Source organism: Thunnus maccoyii, chromosome 1 (assembly GCF_910596095.1).
Source record: "Thunnus maccoyii chromosome 1, fThuMac1.1, whole genome shotgun sequence".
NCBI classification, from domain to species: domain Eukaryota; kingdom Metazoa; phylum Chordata; class Actinopteri; order Scombriformes; family Scombridae; genus Thunnus; species Thunnus maccoyii.
In genome coordinates, this window is record NC_056533.1 from 10,050,132 (window position 1) to 10,068,359 (window position 18,228).

Here is an 18,228-nt window from a genome sequence, read left to right on the forward strand (position 1 = left end):
TACATGTTCGAGACCGAATCCAATCTGAAATATGCGTGTGGAAAAGGCAAACAACACATGGAAACACCTTAGCAACCAAGGCTACAGAAGAGACGGACTTTTATGTGGGCATTCATGATGAGCTGACGTCAGCTCGTCAGCAAGGTAGGAAAAAAGAGCTTTTGACTTGCAGGGAGTATTTCTACATAAATACAACATTGACCTCAAGTTTTGGAACTTTGATTATGTTTAACATAGACATCCGACATCAGGATAACATCATAAATAAATAAGTATAAATAACAGAAAACCAGAAAGTGCGTAAGATGTCCCCTTTAAGTAAATGTTTAAAAGGATGCCACAATACAGAAGACTGCATCTCGGTCTCTTTCTGTTCTTGATGAGCCAGAAAGAACAGGAAAAAACGCAGAGAGGCATTTCTGTGGGACAGTGAAATCAGCCCCAAATCTAAAAAAAGGTGACGCTGGCTAGAAATGTTTCATGTGGCAGATGGCAGAGGCAGCCACACAGTTGTAATGATTGAGTAAGCTACAGACTCTCTAAACTTCCCTTCGCTCCATGTTCTTCTCCTTTATTATTTACTGTCCATGGCAGCTCTCTGCTCTACTTGGGATTCCAGAGTCCCTTCCATGCACCTGTTTGTACCAAAGTATTTACCTTCAGTTTGCTGCTTTGAATTCCCCCTGATTCAGTCTCTCTGTTTCAGTGTCTCAGCTTTTTAAAAAAGAAATGTTTCAAATGTATTCATTAATACATAATCTTTGTTGCTTTATTTCCTCATTCATTATGGAATCCTTCCTTTGCTTTAGACATTTTAGACCTCCTATTAGTATTTTTTGTGATATAAACATTAAACCCAATGACTCTGTGATATTGAAGTGTTGCTGGTACCGCTGATCTCACTGAGAATCAACAGTTCTCAGCTCTTTGCAGTTTCAGGCACTTTCAGCTCTTTGTTTCGGTCCTGAGAGTTGAACAATTAATGAGACTGAAACCTTGATATTGTCCTCAGGACCTGACGGGCAAAAACAGGTCTAAAGCAAGCGTGAGTATGGAACTTGCAGTGGGCAGGTGCTGAGAAAGAGGTCTCCAGTGTTGTCCCCAAACAGTGTGATTTCTTTAGTGGATGATGATAAATGGGACCAGGAGCCAGGAAACAGAATTACTACATACATGTACGGTATATACTGTATGTATAATCTCTGCAGAACGAATATCTCTTTATTTATAAGAACCCAGTTTGCTGTTTTAGCATGGTGAGGAAACCTTGTTGCACGGTCATTTTCATCACCGCACTGAACACTATCTGTCAGGTCCACGTAATCATTGGAGCATGTGGAGGCCTAGTAGCGACTGCCTGCTGTGGTGGGAGACAGGTCATCCAGATGAAAAGGACATGAGGACACTGAGGCTTATACTGGAGATACTGCATCCATCTCTGGGCTCATTGTGGGTCTGCATTTGTACTAAATGAAGCCCACTTCCTCATTCCTTGTTGGGGGGTGTCTCAGCATAGACACGCTCTCATATACACACATTCATCCACGTACTGTAATTGCAATTGCAAACACACATACAGAGACAAAAACGAAGAAGTATGAAAAAATGTATAACATATGCATTGTTGCTACATATGTGTCCAGCACATGCCGTATGCTGGACAAGTCTCTGTATCAGTGTATTGTTAGGTTTTGAAAAATAAGTTGTGTTTATTAAAATAGTTTTAGACACTTGGCCACATACATGATGGCCGTGTTGGCCCATCAGATCTGCTTCCTCCATTCAACTGTCAGTCTGTATGCTGTAATTTAATGATGAGTCCGGTAAGCAGCAAGTTCTCAAAGGTTATCTGTGGTGTCTGTGTGCTGCTTATCATTAGACTCGCACTTAAAATGACCTTTTGAGTTTCCTTTGATCGGGGATATATCAACTCATCAACATTTGCTACTGGAAGCCAAAGCTGAGTTTTGCTAGTAGAGTAGTCAAGGGGGGGTTTATCCTGTAATGAAAAAGTGTGTCCGTTCTGTCAAAAATGACACCAGCACTCTCACATGCTCACTAATTGCAAATCTGTTCTCAGCCTCAGCTGCATGTGAAACTGTGACAGAGGTAAAATGCAAATTGTGTTGAATGTCAGACATAGAGACAGACACTAAAAATGTATCACTTCACTATTGTACACATATCCGTATTTGCATATTTCCCAACCAGGGGTATCATGTTTGTTCATTGTGACATGCACACCACCTGATATGCTTCATATGTGATCATCATTAGCTGTTGCAAACAGGCTGGCTGTCAAGAACTTTACATATGGGGAAATGTGATGCAGCCACGAATCATTTGTTGTTGACAGTTCCATGCTGTCCACTCCGCAGAGCCTCCAGCCCTCTGAGTGGTTTTTTTGTGAGCTTATACTGTATATTTGCATACCCAGTAGGTCACATTTCCATATTCCCCCCCACCTTCTTCTGCTGCCAGTACACTACAATACTACAATACAAACTTTGTACTGAGTATGAGTCAGGGTTCAATTGTCATAACTGTTCTTTCCTCTCCTCTTTTAAGAAATAAGTCATTGTTTGAATTATGTAATGGATAAAAATGGTAATCTATGTATACTATACCAAATGAAGTTATACAAAACTGTACAATTTTTAGCACTACATACTGAATCATACAGGATAATACAATACTCAGTGGAACGGCTGGATGATGTTTTAAGGCATGATTGTTTGTAGAGGGAAGTGTCACAGAGTCTGCAGGTCCGTTTGTGTCTGCCCAGCTGTCGGATCATACAGGAAGGCAATTAGTCACAGACAAGTCTGTACATAAGCAGATGTTTATCGTTGTGTCTGCATATGAAGAAGGCAAAACATACTATGCTTCTCATTTTCAAATCAGTTAGCCAGAGAAACTGACACTCGACTGACTTGATGTAACAGGTCAGATTGGGAAGGCGCCTCGTCCACAAACACGCGTGGACGTGGTTTTAATTAGCTGCCAGCACCATCACTTGCTACAAAAACAGCATAGTTGTTTCAAAAATTAGGGATGTCCTAAGAAGGTATCGCCGCTGATCCAGGTATATTTTAATGGATCTTATCGGCTGAAATAAAGCCAATCAAATGCTGATTCTCTACTTGCTGTACGGTGTAGCTACACATATGTTTCATCCACCTCAGCCTGCTGCAAAGCTGCTCTAGTCCATCCTCTCTTTTCTCCTTAGTAGTAGAAGGCTAAAAAAAACTTTTGGCAAAACATGACTATTAATTTGAGTCCTCTAAATTATTAGCTTTTCTACATCACTGAAATGCTAACCTCAGAGTGGCATAAGTTGAAAACTGTATTCCCAAAGAAGCAACACACAGCTGCTTTATACCAAATGTAAGATGTCCTGAACATGTTGTGTTTATAGTGCTCTCTTCATTCGCTGGAATTACTTGACTACCCAGTCGTGGAATTTGATGGGGATGTTGTTTACTGGTTAATGGTCATAATGCTGTCCTTTGTTGAGTGTAATGGGAGCTGTTGTCTAATGCAGTCTTAATAAATTAAATTTCCCTCAGAACATGATTTAAGCAGCCATGTATCTGGGGTGAAATTTTTGCTTGGCCCAAAGTAAAAGTAGACTTTTGTGTAACCCTGTGGACAGTGCACTAGTAGGCCCGCCTTGGACCAGAGACTTCTGTTTACATAACCCGAGGCTTTGTCACAGTATTTTCAGAAACTGACAATAACAGTCTCAACACCTGCTCTCTCCGCTGATTTCTGTTATAAGCTTTTCTTCATCCAGGGGAAGCTAACAGAAACTGTGATAATGTTGTAATGTTTAGCTGATTGTTGCTCTAAGTTTTACATGGTAGGTGTCCAGTACAAACAGCACTCTATTCTTAGGTTGAGTGTCAGCTAATAAGATTTGGACAAAAGCGTAAGCTAAATGTCCAAAACAGTTACTCGCTTTCAAAGAAAAAATACAACTCTATACTTTAAGAGGACACATTTGATCTGCTCTATTAACAAGGAACTGGGAACCTGATTTGTGAATGTTTCAAGCTTTCAAATCTAGATGAGATTAATGTCATGGCAGTGCCAACAATTATGAATTTAGAAAATGTGATATTACTCTGTATTGCCATTTTCTGCACTGTTACTGGATTAAGTCAGTTTGTCATCCCCTGTCACAGCAGCTGGTGTGAACTTGTTTTTAAAGTCAGTGTAGAGCAATAATGTGTTCTGAGTTTGTCTCACCACAGAAAAATGTGTAATTAACCACCCAGTTGAATTTGAATGATTAAAAAAATGCCAAGTATATAAAGTGAGGTTTCAATAAAAAAATATAAGCAGTATTCTCTGCTCTGAAACGCTGGGAGAGTGTCCACTGACGACGCAGCCTCTGAGTTAACAACACTGATACCAAACTCCCATATAAAAATACACTATTTAAAATGGGCCTTGTTTTAGGTGTAAGGCAAGCAATATTGGTGACATTTTAAAAATAAAGTAACATTAGGAGCCACTGTTTAATTCAGCACATATTTTGTAGGTAAATGTGGACTACAGTAAAAATGTAACTTAAATGATTAGTTAACAAGTGAACCATCACCAATCATCGCTATGTTAAATTGTTTTGTTTTTTTTCAGCAGAGTTGGGTGCACTAAAGGTTACTCACTTCTCTGCTGAAAAGCGGCTTCATTGTAGCCGTCACCCGTGGAGCAATTGCCTCTCACGCTGTGCTTTTTGGTGAAGTGCCGCCCGGTAAATGCTCTCCCTCCGGCCGGGGACCTCCCAGCAGCTGTTGAAGCCAAAGCTGCGGGTGGCTGCCAGTGTCAGCCGTTGCCAAGCCGTTGGCAGCTCCACCAGTCAACGGACGCTTCAGCTGGGTTTAAAAGAACTTCTTGAGCGCTAACTTTGACCGAAAAGGGCCTGGTTCTCTAGTAACAGCGGATTATGCGAAGTGAATCCCAGTTGTCTCCGACAAAAGTTTGTAAAACTACCTGGTGTAAAAATAGTTAATAGGTAATTATTTTCTAACATGTCATGGCCAACTTCTGGCTACTTGGGAGGCTACATAAACAAACTGAAACAAACTATAACTGTAGGATTTCACTACTTTTTCTCCTTCTTTACTCGGAATGTCAACTTCTCAGATACATCCGTACATATTCAGCAGAATCCGATCCAAAATATGAGAGTGGACAATGCAAATAACACAGAAAAACCTTAGCAACAACCTCAGCAACCAAGGCTACAGAACGGACAGCTGTTTATGAGCATGCGCAACAATCTTACAACAATCAACTTGTCAGCAAGATAGAAAAAACTGTCGCAAACAAAGCGTTCAGAGCAGGCTGAAGCCCTGGCTTTTGACTTTCAGGCAGAATGAAAATCATCATGACAATCACCTGAGTGAGAACCAACTTAAAAAGTTAAATAACTCTCTCTTTCAGGATTCTGGATGGTGGTGCAGTACATGCGGTAACAAGAGTTAACATCGCTTTATTCTCAGAGTATGATGAATATGCAGGAATTTGTCTCAGAGGCACAGAGCAGTGAAATATTAATGTAGTGAAACAAGATCATACAGTAGTTGGTAGAGGAGCAACAGGACCCCACATCTCTTTTTATGTAGATCCATCAAAGCAGCTTCAGTACAGGAGGTTGCTGCCGCAGATGCGGATCACAGACACTTGTGCAGACACCTTAAGAAGAATGTGATTTAGAACACAATACTAGTGATAATAAATGGGACACACAAGACACAAACATATTACTGTCATTCAGTACTGCACTTTAGGAAGTGCTTCATCAAAGGATGCTGTTACATCGCTGTGTGTTGCCATGACACTGTCATCAGGAGCTCATGAAGCTCAGAGAGAGAAAATTAGAAGGAGGGGAGTGGAGCAGGAAGTGATTTCCACTTGTGTGTGGCACATCTGGTAGCCGGAGTGAAGCAGGATGTAAAATGTACACTTTGATGTGTGACCTTGATATATAAGGAGCCATATAGTTCAGACTAACAAAACAAAGCACAGCATCAAAATAAAAACATGCAAGGCCCCTTGTTCATTTATTAAGAACCACTGCATCCACACAGCGGGGGTGCCACTGCAGAGAGCAGTGCCATTGTCTGCCTGAAAATAACCTTAGGCTTCTACATATATATTCAGTAAGGGTAATTTTGCGCTATACAGTGACAACACCCTGTGGTGTAGTACTATCCACGCCTATTTTTCTCAGTAGCGAACATGTTCATTTTCAGTCTGGGTGTTGGAATATCGTATATGGTATTCCGCTCCGTGAGAAACTCTGTGAACGGCCAAAGCATACAGAGTCAGTGGCATTGCTCTACAGTCTACTGCTATGGAAAATTGAATTGAAGAAGCCTCTTGCAGCCTTTGCTGAGTACCACTTGACTAACTTAAGGAGAGTGATGTGAGCAGTGTGATGCTGAAGCTCTTGAATAGCTCGCAGGCATTCCTCAGCACTGGAGAGAGAGAGATAAGAATAGCCCTCACTTGTCTCTCCTCCATTGGCTAGCAGTGTGGCTGTGGGTTGGTGAGCCGCGCCGCTCTAGACGTAAAGAATGGCAAAGGGAAAGGAGCGGGTGCCCTCTCTGTGCACCAGAGCAGCCTGGCCTTGGATATATTTGGCTCTTTCAGTTTGCATACAGATCTGCAATGGTCTGCAATTAGGCTGTTTCCTGTATCAACACAGGATATGGCAGCGCTGTGAAGCTTGCGGTGGTCATAGATGTTCTCACAGAGCGTGCTAGCCAGTAGCCAGGCTCTCTGAAGGGGATGCATCATTTTCATGGCTCTAAAATTACACTGAGCATTGAGTTACTTAGTAAATGCAAGTGGAAAAGAACTGGGCTATGCTCAGTGGACATAATGTTCCTCTTTCCTTGAAATAGACTGAATCAAAGTGAAAGCTATGAGCTGCAGGGTAGATCAAGGAGAGGGGGGAGGTTAAATCATTTTTTTAGTGAGGACAGTTAATCTCTGGATTATATACAGGTTGTTTGTAGTGCTTTGTTCATTGTGTTTAGTAACCTATTGTGACGTGACTCCGTTAAGAGTGGCAGTAGTCGGTCTAGAGGGAGTTAGTGACCAGAGCACTCATGCTCACATTGGTCTCCAACTACAGCCCTTCCCTACTTTGTACGTAGCACTGGAAAATATGCGTCAGCTACTTCCTCCTTCTCACTCACCCTCCTCCCCATTTCAGCTTCCTGTTCTCCAGGCGGGTCGGAAGTGAGATGCTTTAGATGGGTACTACTGCAGGAGGCCTTATTCAGTCACTGTTACACCTTCAGGCTGTAGTACTACTGTAGTGTGCCACCACTGATTTACTTCTGTTTCTTTGTTTCTTTTTAAATAAAGAATCTCAGTGGAAATTGAATTAACTATTAACATCTGTGTGGTGGTTAAGAGACACACAAAAAACATACATATTCACTTTTCAGGCCCCAGAAAGACTTCCTGAAGAAAATACAGAGATAAGGGTCTATATAGGCACACATGAAGATGCACCTCTTAGCCACACACATGCTCTTGTAGGCATACACACCCCACCACACTCTTTTTAACTTACAGTTTGTCTTCACGTTTTTCTCTCACTCTGTCTCCCCCTCCTCTCTCTCTCTGTCACTGTATCAAGGTCACCTTTTTAAAAGACTAGTTATTGGCTGCAGAAGCAAGATGCTTGACAGACTTGGCCTATAGCAGAGAATGCCTGCTGCTCATTCACTTTTATTACTTCAGATTCATCAGTTTACAACCTTTCTACTGTTCAACCTTTTTAAATATACCTTTCTAGGGCTGTGCGATATTACCAAAATCTCCTATTCCAATATGGCAACTTCAAAGAATAATTAGTTTCTGGTGCGTGCCCCCCACCACCACCTCCCCCGTCTTGCCATCCTTTGCGTGGATTAAATTAAATTACTCTTATTGGCTTTTTACTCACAAAGATTTTATTGCGTTTAAAGTAACGAGTATAGTTGTCATCAACTGGACTACTTCACCTAGTTCACCGTCTCTCCTGTGTGTGCGGCACACACAAGGAGGGCTCGGCTCCACCCGTGGTGAACCACAGAGATTAGAGGAAACTAGCACAACTGTAAATGACAGTAAAACACAGAGAGACTCTCACACTGACCTGAAATGAAACAAGGGCACATAAACTGGATGAACAACATAAATAAAGATCATCTCTACTGTGTTTTGCTGTCATTTATGGTTACGCTAGTTTCCTCTGCTCTCTGTGGTTCACCACGGGCGGGGCTGAGCAAAGGACAGACAGACAGAATTGATGACAACTGAACTCGTTACATTACTGTAAGTACAATAAAAGCTTCGCTAGTAAAAAGCCAACAACAGTAATTTATCATTGTAATCCACGCAAAAGATGGACACACTCTAAATGATAAAAGATATTGCCATGAAGAGTGATTTGCAACACAACTAAATAATCAATAGAGCAGAATATTGAATGATAGACCTTTTTATCATCACACGATCTATATCATCATATCGCACAGCCCTTTATCTTTCTGTCTGTTACCAGTCTTTTACCAGCAGATATCTTCATTTGATGCAGGAATTACAAATGAGAAATAGGAAGAGTGGTGAAATAAGATTTGTTGCACCTTCAGTATCATAAATAATGAGTTACATTTGCAATAAGTGTATTATTTTTGTCTGAATAGTGCTGCATAAAAGTTAAGAAACCCCTCACGTTTTGTACAAGTTGCTGTGCTATAGAATTAAAAACTTGGTAACCCTGCCAAAACTGGTGTGTGTGTGATATTTACTGCACTTTCCTTTGATAGCTACAGTCTATCTTTTTCATTTTTGGGTGATTTTTTTTTTTTCTTTGTAACTTACTGTGATTCCATTTTTGTCACCATTGTGTTAACATCCCCTTTTATCAGTTTGGATTGACAGCATGTCTATTTACAGGCATGTTTAATGTATTTCCACCACTGACCTTTCAAATCTAGAGGACAACGACTCTACTACACTGAGCACATTTTTAACCATTCCATATATTCATGAACACATGTCCTCATCTTTTCGTCCTTGCTTCTTATGACTATCTAGATTTCTCCTGCCGTCTTTTGCTTGAATGCAAAAGTGTCTTTGTTTAAGTGTAAAAGTGAAGCACACACTCAGAGGTTCAGCGTTCTTTACTGTGTCTTGCTTTCAAATAAACAGATTGTTGATTATATGTCTAATGTCTTGCTCTCTTGTGTTACAGCTCTGATGGTACTAGCTGATCAGTGACCACCACCTGCCTGAGGACACCTGCTGCCCAATTCCCCCTCATCATGTCTGGGATCCACGTAAGTAAAGTACACATTGCATTTTTTTCACCTTTACTTACCCAGTGTACAGGTTTACATGTGCACAGGTGGGCCAACACTTTTTCAGCTCTACTCCTTTCCCTTTTTGTACGACTACACACACCTAAAGCTGCTCAGGACAACCCCTATCTGCTACTGCGGGCTTCTTAGTAGCCAAACCAGCTCAAGATTTTAGTTTGATTTCTTAAAATATAGTCTAACTAAAATTGACATTATACACAAGTAATACAAAAAAAAGCTCCTCTTTCTCTATCTGTAGTTCTGGTTCTCATTTAGTAGACAAGAATTCAATTGCCTGTAGTGTTGGTGGTGGCAGGAATTAATGGATTTTCTTCTGCCATGTACATCTCAAGTTGTTCGGGTTAAGAGTGCCAACTATACCAAAGTAGTTAAGGATCCCTGATCATGATCTTAAAAAGTTTGTATATCCAAACTCTCCTCCCTGTCCAAAAATCTCAGATCTTCAGTTATATCATAACTTGCGCCATCGTGGAGGTTAATATCCCCCAACAGCAGCTGTTAGGCTTTATAAATGTTGTTTACTTTACGACAAAGTTCACTATCTGGATAAAAACAACAGTCTTCCTTGATATGACTCAGTGTTGATGATAACGTTTTGTCAGACTACTGTTTCAGAGGTCAAGAATGAACTTATACGCATAATAATTTCTTTGTTGTTTGGTCCTGTTTCAGTAGCATCATCTGTGACCCATTTCCAAACCAAAGCTCCCCAATTAGCACTTAACTACACTCTTCTCCACTCACATGAAATCAGGCTCGCAACTACTGCAATATCAACAAGGAAGGTAAAAGTTAAAAGGTAAATTGTGGAAGTGGCAGCAACTAACAGTTATGTCATTTTTTTTCATTAATCGCTAGATCAGTGATATGTGTGTGTCAATTTTAATGAGACTACTTTACTGAATAAGGATGAACACACACACACACTCTCGACTATTTATACACACACAAGGGAACATGTGCCAAACACATAGGTGCTGAAATAAACTCATATCTGTAGCATGGTGTTAATGTACATAGCTGGTGTGCACACATCCATCAAAGTACCCAGCTGAGTTTTCCTGATTTCAAATTACCTGTGGTGTCTCAGTGGTTTAACTAATGCTTCTCAAGCGCCAGCTTCAGAGCGGGATTACTTTCCCTCCTACATCCTCTGCCTTCAAATGTCCTTATTGATCCAAGTTGTTTTCATCTGTCACACCACAGTGCTCCACTACAGGCAGGTGAAAAACATCACCTTTTTAGGAATTTAGAAAGACCAAAGCTGGAATCTGATCAAACACTTTAAATCTTTTATCATCTTTCAAATGAGAGAATTCAGTATTTTCATGCATATCATACAGGTCGTGTAACATGCCTTGACTTAATTCTTCTTATGCGTTGTTTCTTATTATCTTTCCATTTTTCCATTTTTGCCTGTGAATGTAAGTTGCATATAATTAATCATGTTGTAGTGCTGCAATCAATAACCACGTCTAATTACTCAGGATGTTTGATCCTGGAGACGCTGCAAAACCCTGCAGTTTATAGGAACATAAATGCACTAAAGATTTAGTGTTGACAGTGTTTCTAAAATTAGACAGTGAGTTTCCTCTAGATTTCATCAGGCCTTCTTTATCACTGTCTCTTGACCTGTTGGTAATGTTACCAACCTGTGACCAAAACTAGATTTGATAACGATTAAGCATCCATCAACAGCCATCAACAGCCAGCTGTCCTGTAAAAAGAAGCTTTTAGCTACCAAATAAACCACCAAACTGGTCATACTAGAGTTGCATGATGGCATATGTCCTCCTGTCAAGCAATGATGACATGTTGTGATGTATTTGACTCTTCTTGTGGAAGGCCTTTATGCAAATACACTATTAAAAAAAATGTCATCAGAACCCATTTTTGACTAATAGATCAATAGACTCATCTTTTCAGCTTTTAAAACAAATAAAGAGATGTCTTTTTGGTTCAATGGAAGCCATTGAAATGAATAAAACTGGAGAAGCAAGGTTTTTCCTCTTCCTCTGTGACCCTGAGTAGCCGTCATCACCAGCGCTCCAAACTCATTATGCAGTATTGACTGAGACCGCATCAGACACATTGAGCTGTACCGCGTGTTGTCAGGAGAAAAGCAGCTTGTACAAGGACCTTACTCGCACACCTGCTGCTTTGTAGTCATTTCATCTCATTCTCTGTATTGTGGCATGTTTTTGATCACGCCGGCGTGCTGATCTAACAATACAAACCGAATACACTCAACATCCTTATCCTTGCTGTCATACATATTTGTATTTTAGGCGTTTAGCTGCCAGTCCTACAGTGTTCAGAGTGACTGACAATGAGAGAAACTACAGTATTTATGAGCTTTACATTTCTAAGCCTAACAAGAAAGCAATAGTAAGGACTCCTATACAGAAGGTGTAGTTTTATGATGGGGGGGGGGGAATGGTGACATTCAGTCTTTCAAGAAATCTTCAGTAAAGTAAAATTATGAGGCAGCGACTGTGGTTTAGTGACTTTTTGAATATGTGCCAGGAAACCAGTAGTATCTAATAGACTGAGCACAGATTATTTTTATTTTAGGCTCCGCGCACCCACAACGGTGTTCTGATTTTTTTTTTTTTTTTTCCTAGCTGATAAGACCTCTGCTCAGGTTAAAGTTAAATGGAGTTATGCTGGGAATTACCTGAGGTCAGCAACCTTAACATTCAGGACTGTGACTTTAACTAATAAGACTGATGGAGCTAAAAGTTATCCCACTTGTGTGCATAGCGTTGAGAGATATTTTTCCAGTTATTCATTTCACAAAACTGTACGTATATTTCAAGGGTACACAGAGAGTCTGGAGCTTGTCCCAGCAGGTATAGGACAGAGGGCAGTCAATTACCTCAGAGAGGTCGCCTGCAGGGACAAGTCCATATAGACGAGTGCCAGCGTGTACATGCTGGCTATATGGCAGTTATGAGGGGGAAAACCTAACAAAACACCTCACTTTTACGCAGTGTTTTTATTTAGTATGGAGGGCTAGATTATGTTATTAAAAGCATTTTTATTAAGATATCACCTGTTATTTTGTTTTAGCCTGTGCCTTGTACCCTACAGACTTCTCAACCTTCTGCCAATATTCGCATTATCACCTTGGGGTGCGCTAATCTCTGACTATGAAGTGGTGTAACTTAAACACTCTTGTACAACTGCAGAGTGATAAATTTGCAGAAAGTCTGTGTTGCACCACTATGCGTGCACCCCATTTCATCACAAGTGTTTTGAAAATGCAGGCTGAAGTTTTTAGCGGTAATAATGCTATCTGGCTATTGTCTTTTTTTTTTTCACCAATTAAAAATATGTATGTGTAAAAATGATAAAAGGTCATGTGAATATGCATTCGGATGCTGATCTTAAGGTGTGTCATTTCTGACTTTAATTCTTGAGGTTTTACTGGGTTTTATGTCGCTGACCATACACGTCCTCTTGCTTGATTGGCTGTGTGGACGGTGTTTTTTATCTAATGTTGGGGATTCTTCAGTTACACACTGTTCATCACCCCACTGGGATGTGCTATTGCTCATTCAGTGTTACCTATCTGCACTGTTTCTGTGTCATTCCTAATTTTCTCACTAATTGTTTTTAGTTACTTCCATTAACTTTCCCCCTTGTGCCTGTTTAACTCTAATTTTGGCTCCATAGCTGTGTGTTGTAACTGGCAGATCAAAAACAACTAGCCCAAACTCAGCTCCTCATGCTAAACTGTGTTACAGTATTGTGATTAATATTGGTTCCTCTCTGTCCTTTGTGATGTAGGCACCATGGTCGACTGGCACAGAGTGTGTAGCCAAGTATAACTTCCAGACGGCCAATGAACAGGACCTGCCCTTCTGTAAAGGAGATGTACTTACCATTATCGGGGTAACCAGGGTAAGGAAGCACGTTGTACCAAATCTGCAATCCTGACCAGATGATTACTATTCAAGGAATGAGTAACGAGTTAATTGTTTAAAGGCTTTTTAATTTATGTGTTTGTGAGGTTGCACTGTTAATTATATATAATTATATGTTTCAGTTTTAGTTTCCCCAGTGACTGATCATGTACTGAATACTGGAACTTTGCAATCAACAAAGTGTACAGTCAACAGTTCAGTTGTTTTTTTTGTTGTTTTTTTTTAAAAAGGGCAGTGGGAATACAGGATACAACAATGTCACCTTAAATCTACAAGACTGTCACACAAGCAGCACCTTTCCTCCAAACCACTTCATCTAAATTAAATAAGACCATGACACCTCCAGAAGGCTCAATTCTATTTCTGCCATCCCAAAACCCACCTCAACACTCACTGTCAACACCAAACACAGCTAAATTTGTCTCTACTATGTTATTGATATTTAACATTTTTGTCGATGTCTCAAAAACAACTTATATTAATGACTATAGGCTGAAAGGGAGCTTATTCTTCTGGCTCGAAATGGCCAATGCAGCAATTTCATACACCAAATTGTTTGAGCAACAACACTAATAACAGAAAGCAATGCATCATGTTTTATTTGGGTTACAGTATCTATATTAATATATGACTCCTGTCTTAAGTATAAGATTGATATTTTTAGTTTTTGTATTTCATTTCAAGCTAAACTATGAGCCAAAACTAGTAGTTCATACTTCAAGTGGAATACTAATGCTGACATGCTAATAAATTAATATAACAGACATTAGGGATGCACAATATTGGATTTTTTGCCAATATCCAGTATGTTGATATTTTTCAACTTATTTTGGCCGATTGCTGATGCTGATACTGATTTATGCACTGATTTTTTTCTACCTGGCTGAGGAGACTATTGTGCATGCAAGCATAGATTGTACTAAGCATGATCAAGAAAGACAATATATGAAGGAAGAATTTAGGAAGACTGGAGTTCAGGAGCTCAGCATTAAAACTTTAATAAACCTCCCAAGTGGGTGGAGCAGTAGAGTTTTCTTTGAGTTTATTAGACAGACAGGATTAATGTGTAGGATTTAATCTCTGGTCCACACTCTGGAGCAGAGGGTGGCGGTAATGCACCTAATCCACTGGTTGCCAACCGCCGTTATAAACCAAAAAGAAGACGTTTTATAAACAGAGTGGTACATCCTGTCAGCCGAGGCGTTTCCTGTCTGTGCAGCCCAGCATAGCAGCTCCTCCTCGGACTGTTTCACCCTTTTGACCCCGTTGCTTCCTTAGTAGGCTCCACTTCACTCAGCTGCCCGACAGACCCGCTGCTTCTTCCCACTTCCCACTGATGCTGATATTTTTATCGGCTGATACAGATAATATGTGGATATTTGTGTGTATCCCTAACAGACATGCTAATATCAGTCAAAGCAGCTATGGTACTAGCATTTATACTAAATGTTGGTACAAAACAAACAAGAGAACAACGTACATGAGCTGCTGGTGAACATGATTCCATCAAACAGCTTTGTAGCCTCAGTCAGTGAGTTTCCTTTACAGCAGCACTCTGTTGTTGCTTCAGACATACAGCAGCCCTCACAGCCTGCAACAACTTATTCCAACAAATAGCTGATTAAACCAATGGTGTTCAAGTGGATTTCCAGTATGTGCAGAGTATTTTCACTAGGTTTCTGCTGCACCGCATCACCACTGCCACCAACTCAGTGAATTCAGAGTGATACATGAGGGACAGGAATGCTCCTCACTTAAAAAAAATGACTTCAATGTTTGTGAAAATGGTAGCACGCTTCAATTATTGACACCATTGTGAAGGTTTTGTTGTCATGTGTTGACCTGTTTCAGGATCCCAACTGGTACAGAGCGAGGAACACAGTGGGCAGAGAGGGCACCATCCCAGCAAACTATGTCCAGAAAAGGGAAGGAGTCAAGTCAGGAGGGAAACTCAGTCTTATGCCGTAAGTACCAGAGGGGAATATGTTTGTGCTTCAACATCATCATCGTCACAAATGCTCCCCTTCTTTCATAGGTCTGTGAACAAGTCGTTGAACCCCACCACCCCCCCCTCACTTCTGTTCCCTGCAGTGAGGGAAAATGTAGTGTTTACTTCAAAAGTCAGGCGAAGCATCAAAAGATGGAAATTCCAACCCGAACAGTCTTTTGGTTTTTTACTGCGTCTTCTCTTGTCGCTGTCTGGCTGCCACAGAGGCCAGCACCAGCTGCGCACTACATTTGAATCAGGCTCTTTGAAACAGCCGCTGTTTCAAAAAGAGGAAAACATAACGAGAGGCATATGCAAATGAAACAAGACAGGAAAGCCGAGAGCATACAGGCTGCTTCAGTATCATCATCTGAAAGCCGCCAAAGCTTTTGTGTTTACACTGCAAATGATAATTAACGAGTATTTGAACTTGAGGATTATAAGAAGACTCGCCCTCTAAAATCTAGGAAATCTGTATGTGATAAAGGGGGTGTACTCTCACTCTAAATACAGAGATCAGCCCATGGATCAAACCTTTAGGCGGTCATACGCATGGCAGTCTTTTGTTCACCAGTGCATATGTAACTCACAACAGTCGTTGGTATGACACTGTTTGTTGGCAGGAAGCATTTAAATGGACTTTTGACCCTCTGTGTTTCACTTCATCAACTGCTGCTGAAAGCTTTGACCCTCTCCCTTTGCCTCCACTCATACTGCGTGTCCACACCATTCTGAACTTGGGTCATCCAGCTCTGGCATGTTGTTGTATGTGTGTGTGTCAATGTGTGTGTGTGCGCGCGCGCCCTAAAGAGGCCCAATGGGAACCTCAAATTAGTCTTAATGCAACTGTGAGGGCTTTGCAAACACACCATGAACAGCATGAATTACTGAACTTCAACACTAGCAGCAACTTTGCTGTAGCTCTGATTAGATTTAACTAGAGATGGTAAATTCTCACATTGGCTGTTCATTGTTCATTGTACTTATTCTTGTAGTCCATTCAAAAGTCTCTTTTTTTTTTTTTTTTTTCAAATTTCTCAGTGATTTTTCTTTGGTGAAAGCAACCTGAAGCTTAACACTTTTGATCATTTTACTTTGATTTCAGTGTGAAGACTGTGTAGACTTCCAGTGACTAGTGACCAGTTTGAAACTGATCAAAATTTGATCACTGCATAGATAAATATGTTTTTCAAAATACTCAAGTCATCAGGAGCCGGTCCTCTAGAGCCATTAGTTGTAACCCGGAGGGACTTGTTGATTTCATTATAAATGACTAACAGATGTCTCAGAGAAGACCTCTCCCTCCCTGGGTTACATAAGGGCTCAGCTGTGTTCTTCTGTCCCCACACTCATGCTGACCGATTGATACTCAGGAGTAAATACAGTCCTCTCCTCCCTCACTGCCATATATCAGCTCACTCTCTCTGCTGCCCCCATGTGGCAGATATCTGCTCCACACAACAGCACCACCACAAAGAAACCCAGGGTGTTCAACCCTGCTGCCTAACTTCCTCCCTCCCTGTTGTCCCACCAAGTTGTTTACCACAGTTTTTGGACTTTTTGTCAGTATGATGTAATGTATGAGACAGCACAGCAGTTAATTTCTGTGGACAGAACAGCTAGTGTGCGTCCAGCAAGGCTCTCTGTGTTTCTCTGGACCGTCCACGCTTGGCGCCTGCTCTCGGATTAGTGGGAGTTAAGGAGCTGCTGTCCATCGGAGAAGCTGCCTGCACTGATCTAATCAACTCAACCCGTATTAAGCTGCTTTGCCACAAGGGCCTCTGCTGTCTGAGGAGGCGGAGGACGAAGAGGAGGAGGAGGAGGAGGAGGAGGAGGAGGAGGAGGAGGAGGAGGGAGTGACGGAGGCAGCCACGGGAAACAGGCTAAATCAATTATAGCCGTTGATTGCCACCAGTTCACCGGCCAAGGCTGATGGAGAGACCCTGTGGGGCGCAACTGTGGCTAATACGACCTTTCACACTAGGAGTGACATAAATCAATGGGATACAGTCCGCTGTTTTGTGGTTGAGGTTGCTGGGATAGTAGTGTGTTAGAGCTCAAGACCGCAGATCTATAGATTGAAGCGATATCAGAATTCTGCAACCTTGAGACGGGGGCTCAGCTTTTGTCCTAGTCCAGCTGTTTTCATTGAGAAAACTAAGCTACATTACAGTTTGACATGTACAGATTATAAGTAGCAATCTGTTATTTGCTGTCTAAGAAACATGTCAGTGAGAAATGTACTGTATATATGTGTAAGGATAGAGGAGATTTGAAATGATCAGTAGATGTAGATGACAGCGTAATGCAGCTGTCTAATCCATCCATTAGTAGCCTATAGATATAGTCACCAGGCCATATGGTGAGGGTAAAGCAGGGTTATACAGCCAGCTTCTAAATCAGGAAGCAAGAGCTTTATTTATTCCCTGAGCACGTTAAAACCAGTAGAACTCTCAACAGCTTTTTAGCTAAGTAGAAGCGTGTTGATTTTTTTTTTCTTCTTCTTGTTTTACTCCAGTGTGTGTTGAGCAGACAGTCCATCCTCGGGTGACTTGGCTCTGTCCTACTAACCACCTCATCTGAGCAGTTTTTGCATTTTCCTGTTATTGCCGTGCCTGTGTGTCAGTTTCCGACTCTGCCCCAGGCTTCTTGTGTGTGCTTGCATGTGTGTGTTTGCGAGGACCATGTTTCCTGTTGTTTGGGTTCAGGTACTTTCTCACTGACTCCTTGAGGCTAGACGGACACGCCCCTGCACCGCTCAGGCTGAACAGACTGGAAGTGCTGCTCCCGGCTTCCCATTACCGCCCCACTCATGTTTTTCAGTTCTCATTTCAGAGGAGGGCTGCAGGCCGTGTTTTGTGGAAGTGCATCCTTCTTTCTGATTAATGTTGCAAATGAGCAAAATGAGTATAGTGAAAAT

At 41.2% G+C, this 18,228-nt stretch overlaps 1 protein-coding gene across 1 annotated transcript in view; it reads left to right on the forward strand.

Annotated features, from left to right (window-relative positions):
• LOC121906481 (tyrosine-protein kinase CSK) overlaps nt 1-18,228 on the forward strand; it is a 47,606-nt gene that overhangs the window by 18,551 nt on the left and 10,827 nt on the right. The window contains exons 2-4 of the mRNA XM_042425380.1: nt 9,266-9,350; nt 13,185-13,298; nt 15,173-15,285. Coding sequence (XP_042281314.1) covers nt 9,336-9,350; nt 13,185-13,298; nt 15,173-15,285 — 242 coding nt within the window. The 5' untranslated portion in view covers nt 9,266-9,335. The remainder of the gene's footprint in view (nt 1-9,265; nt 9,351-13,184; nt 13,299-15,172; nt 15,286-18,228) is intronic.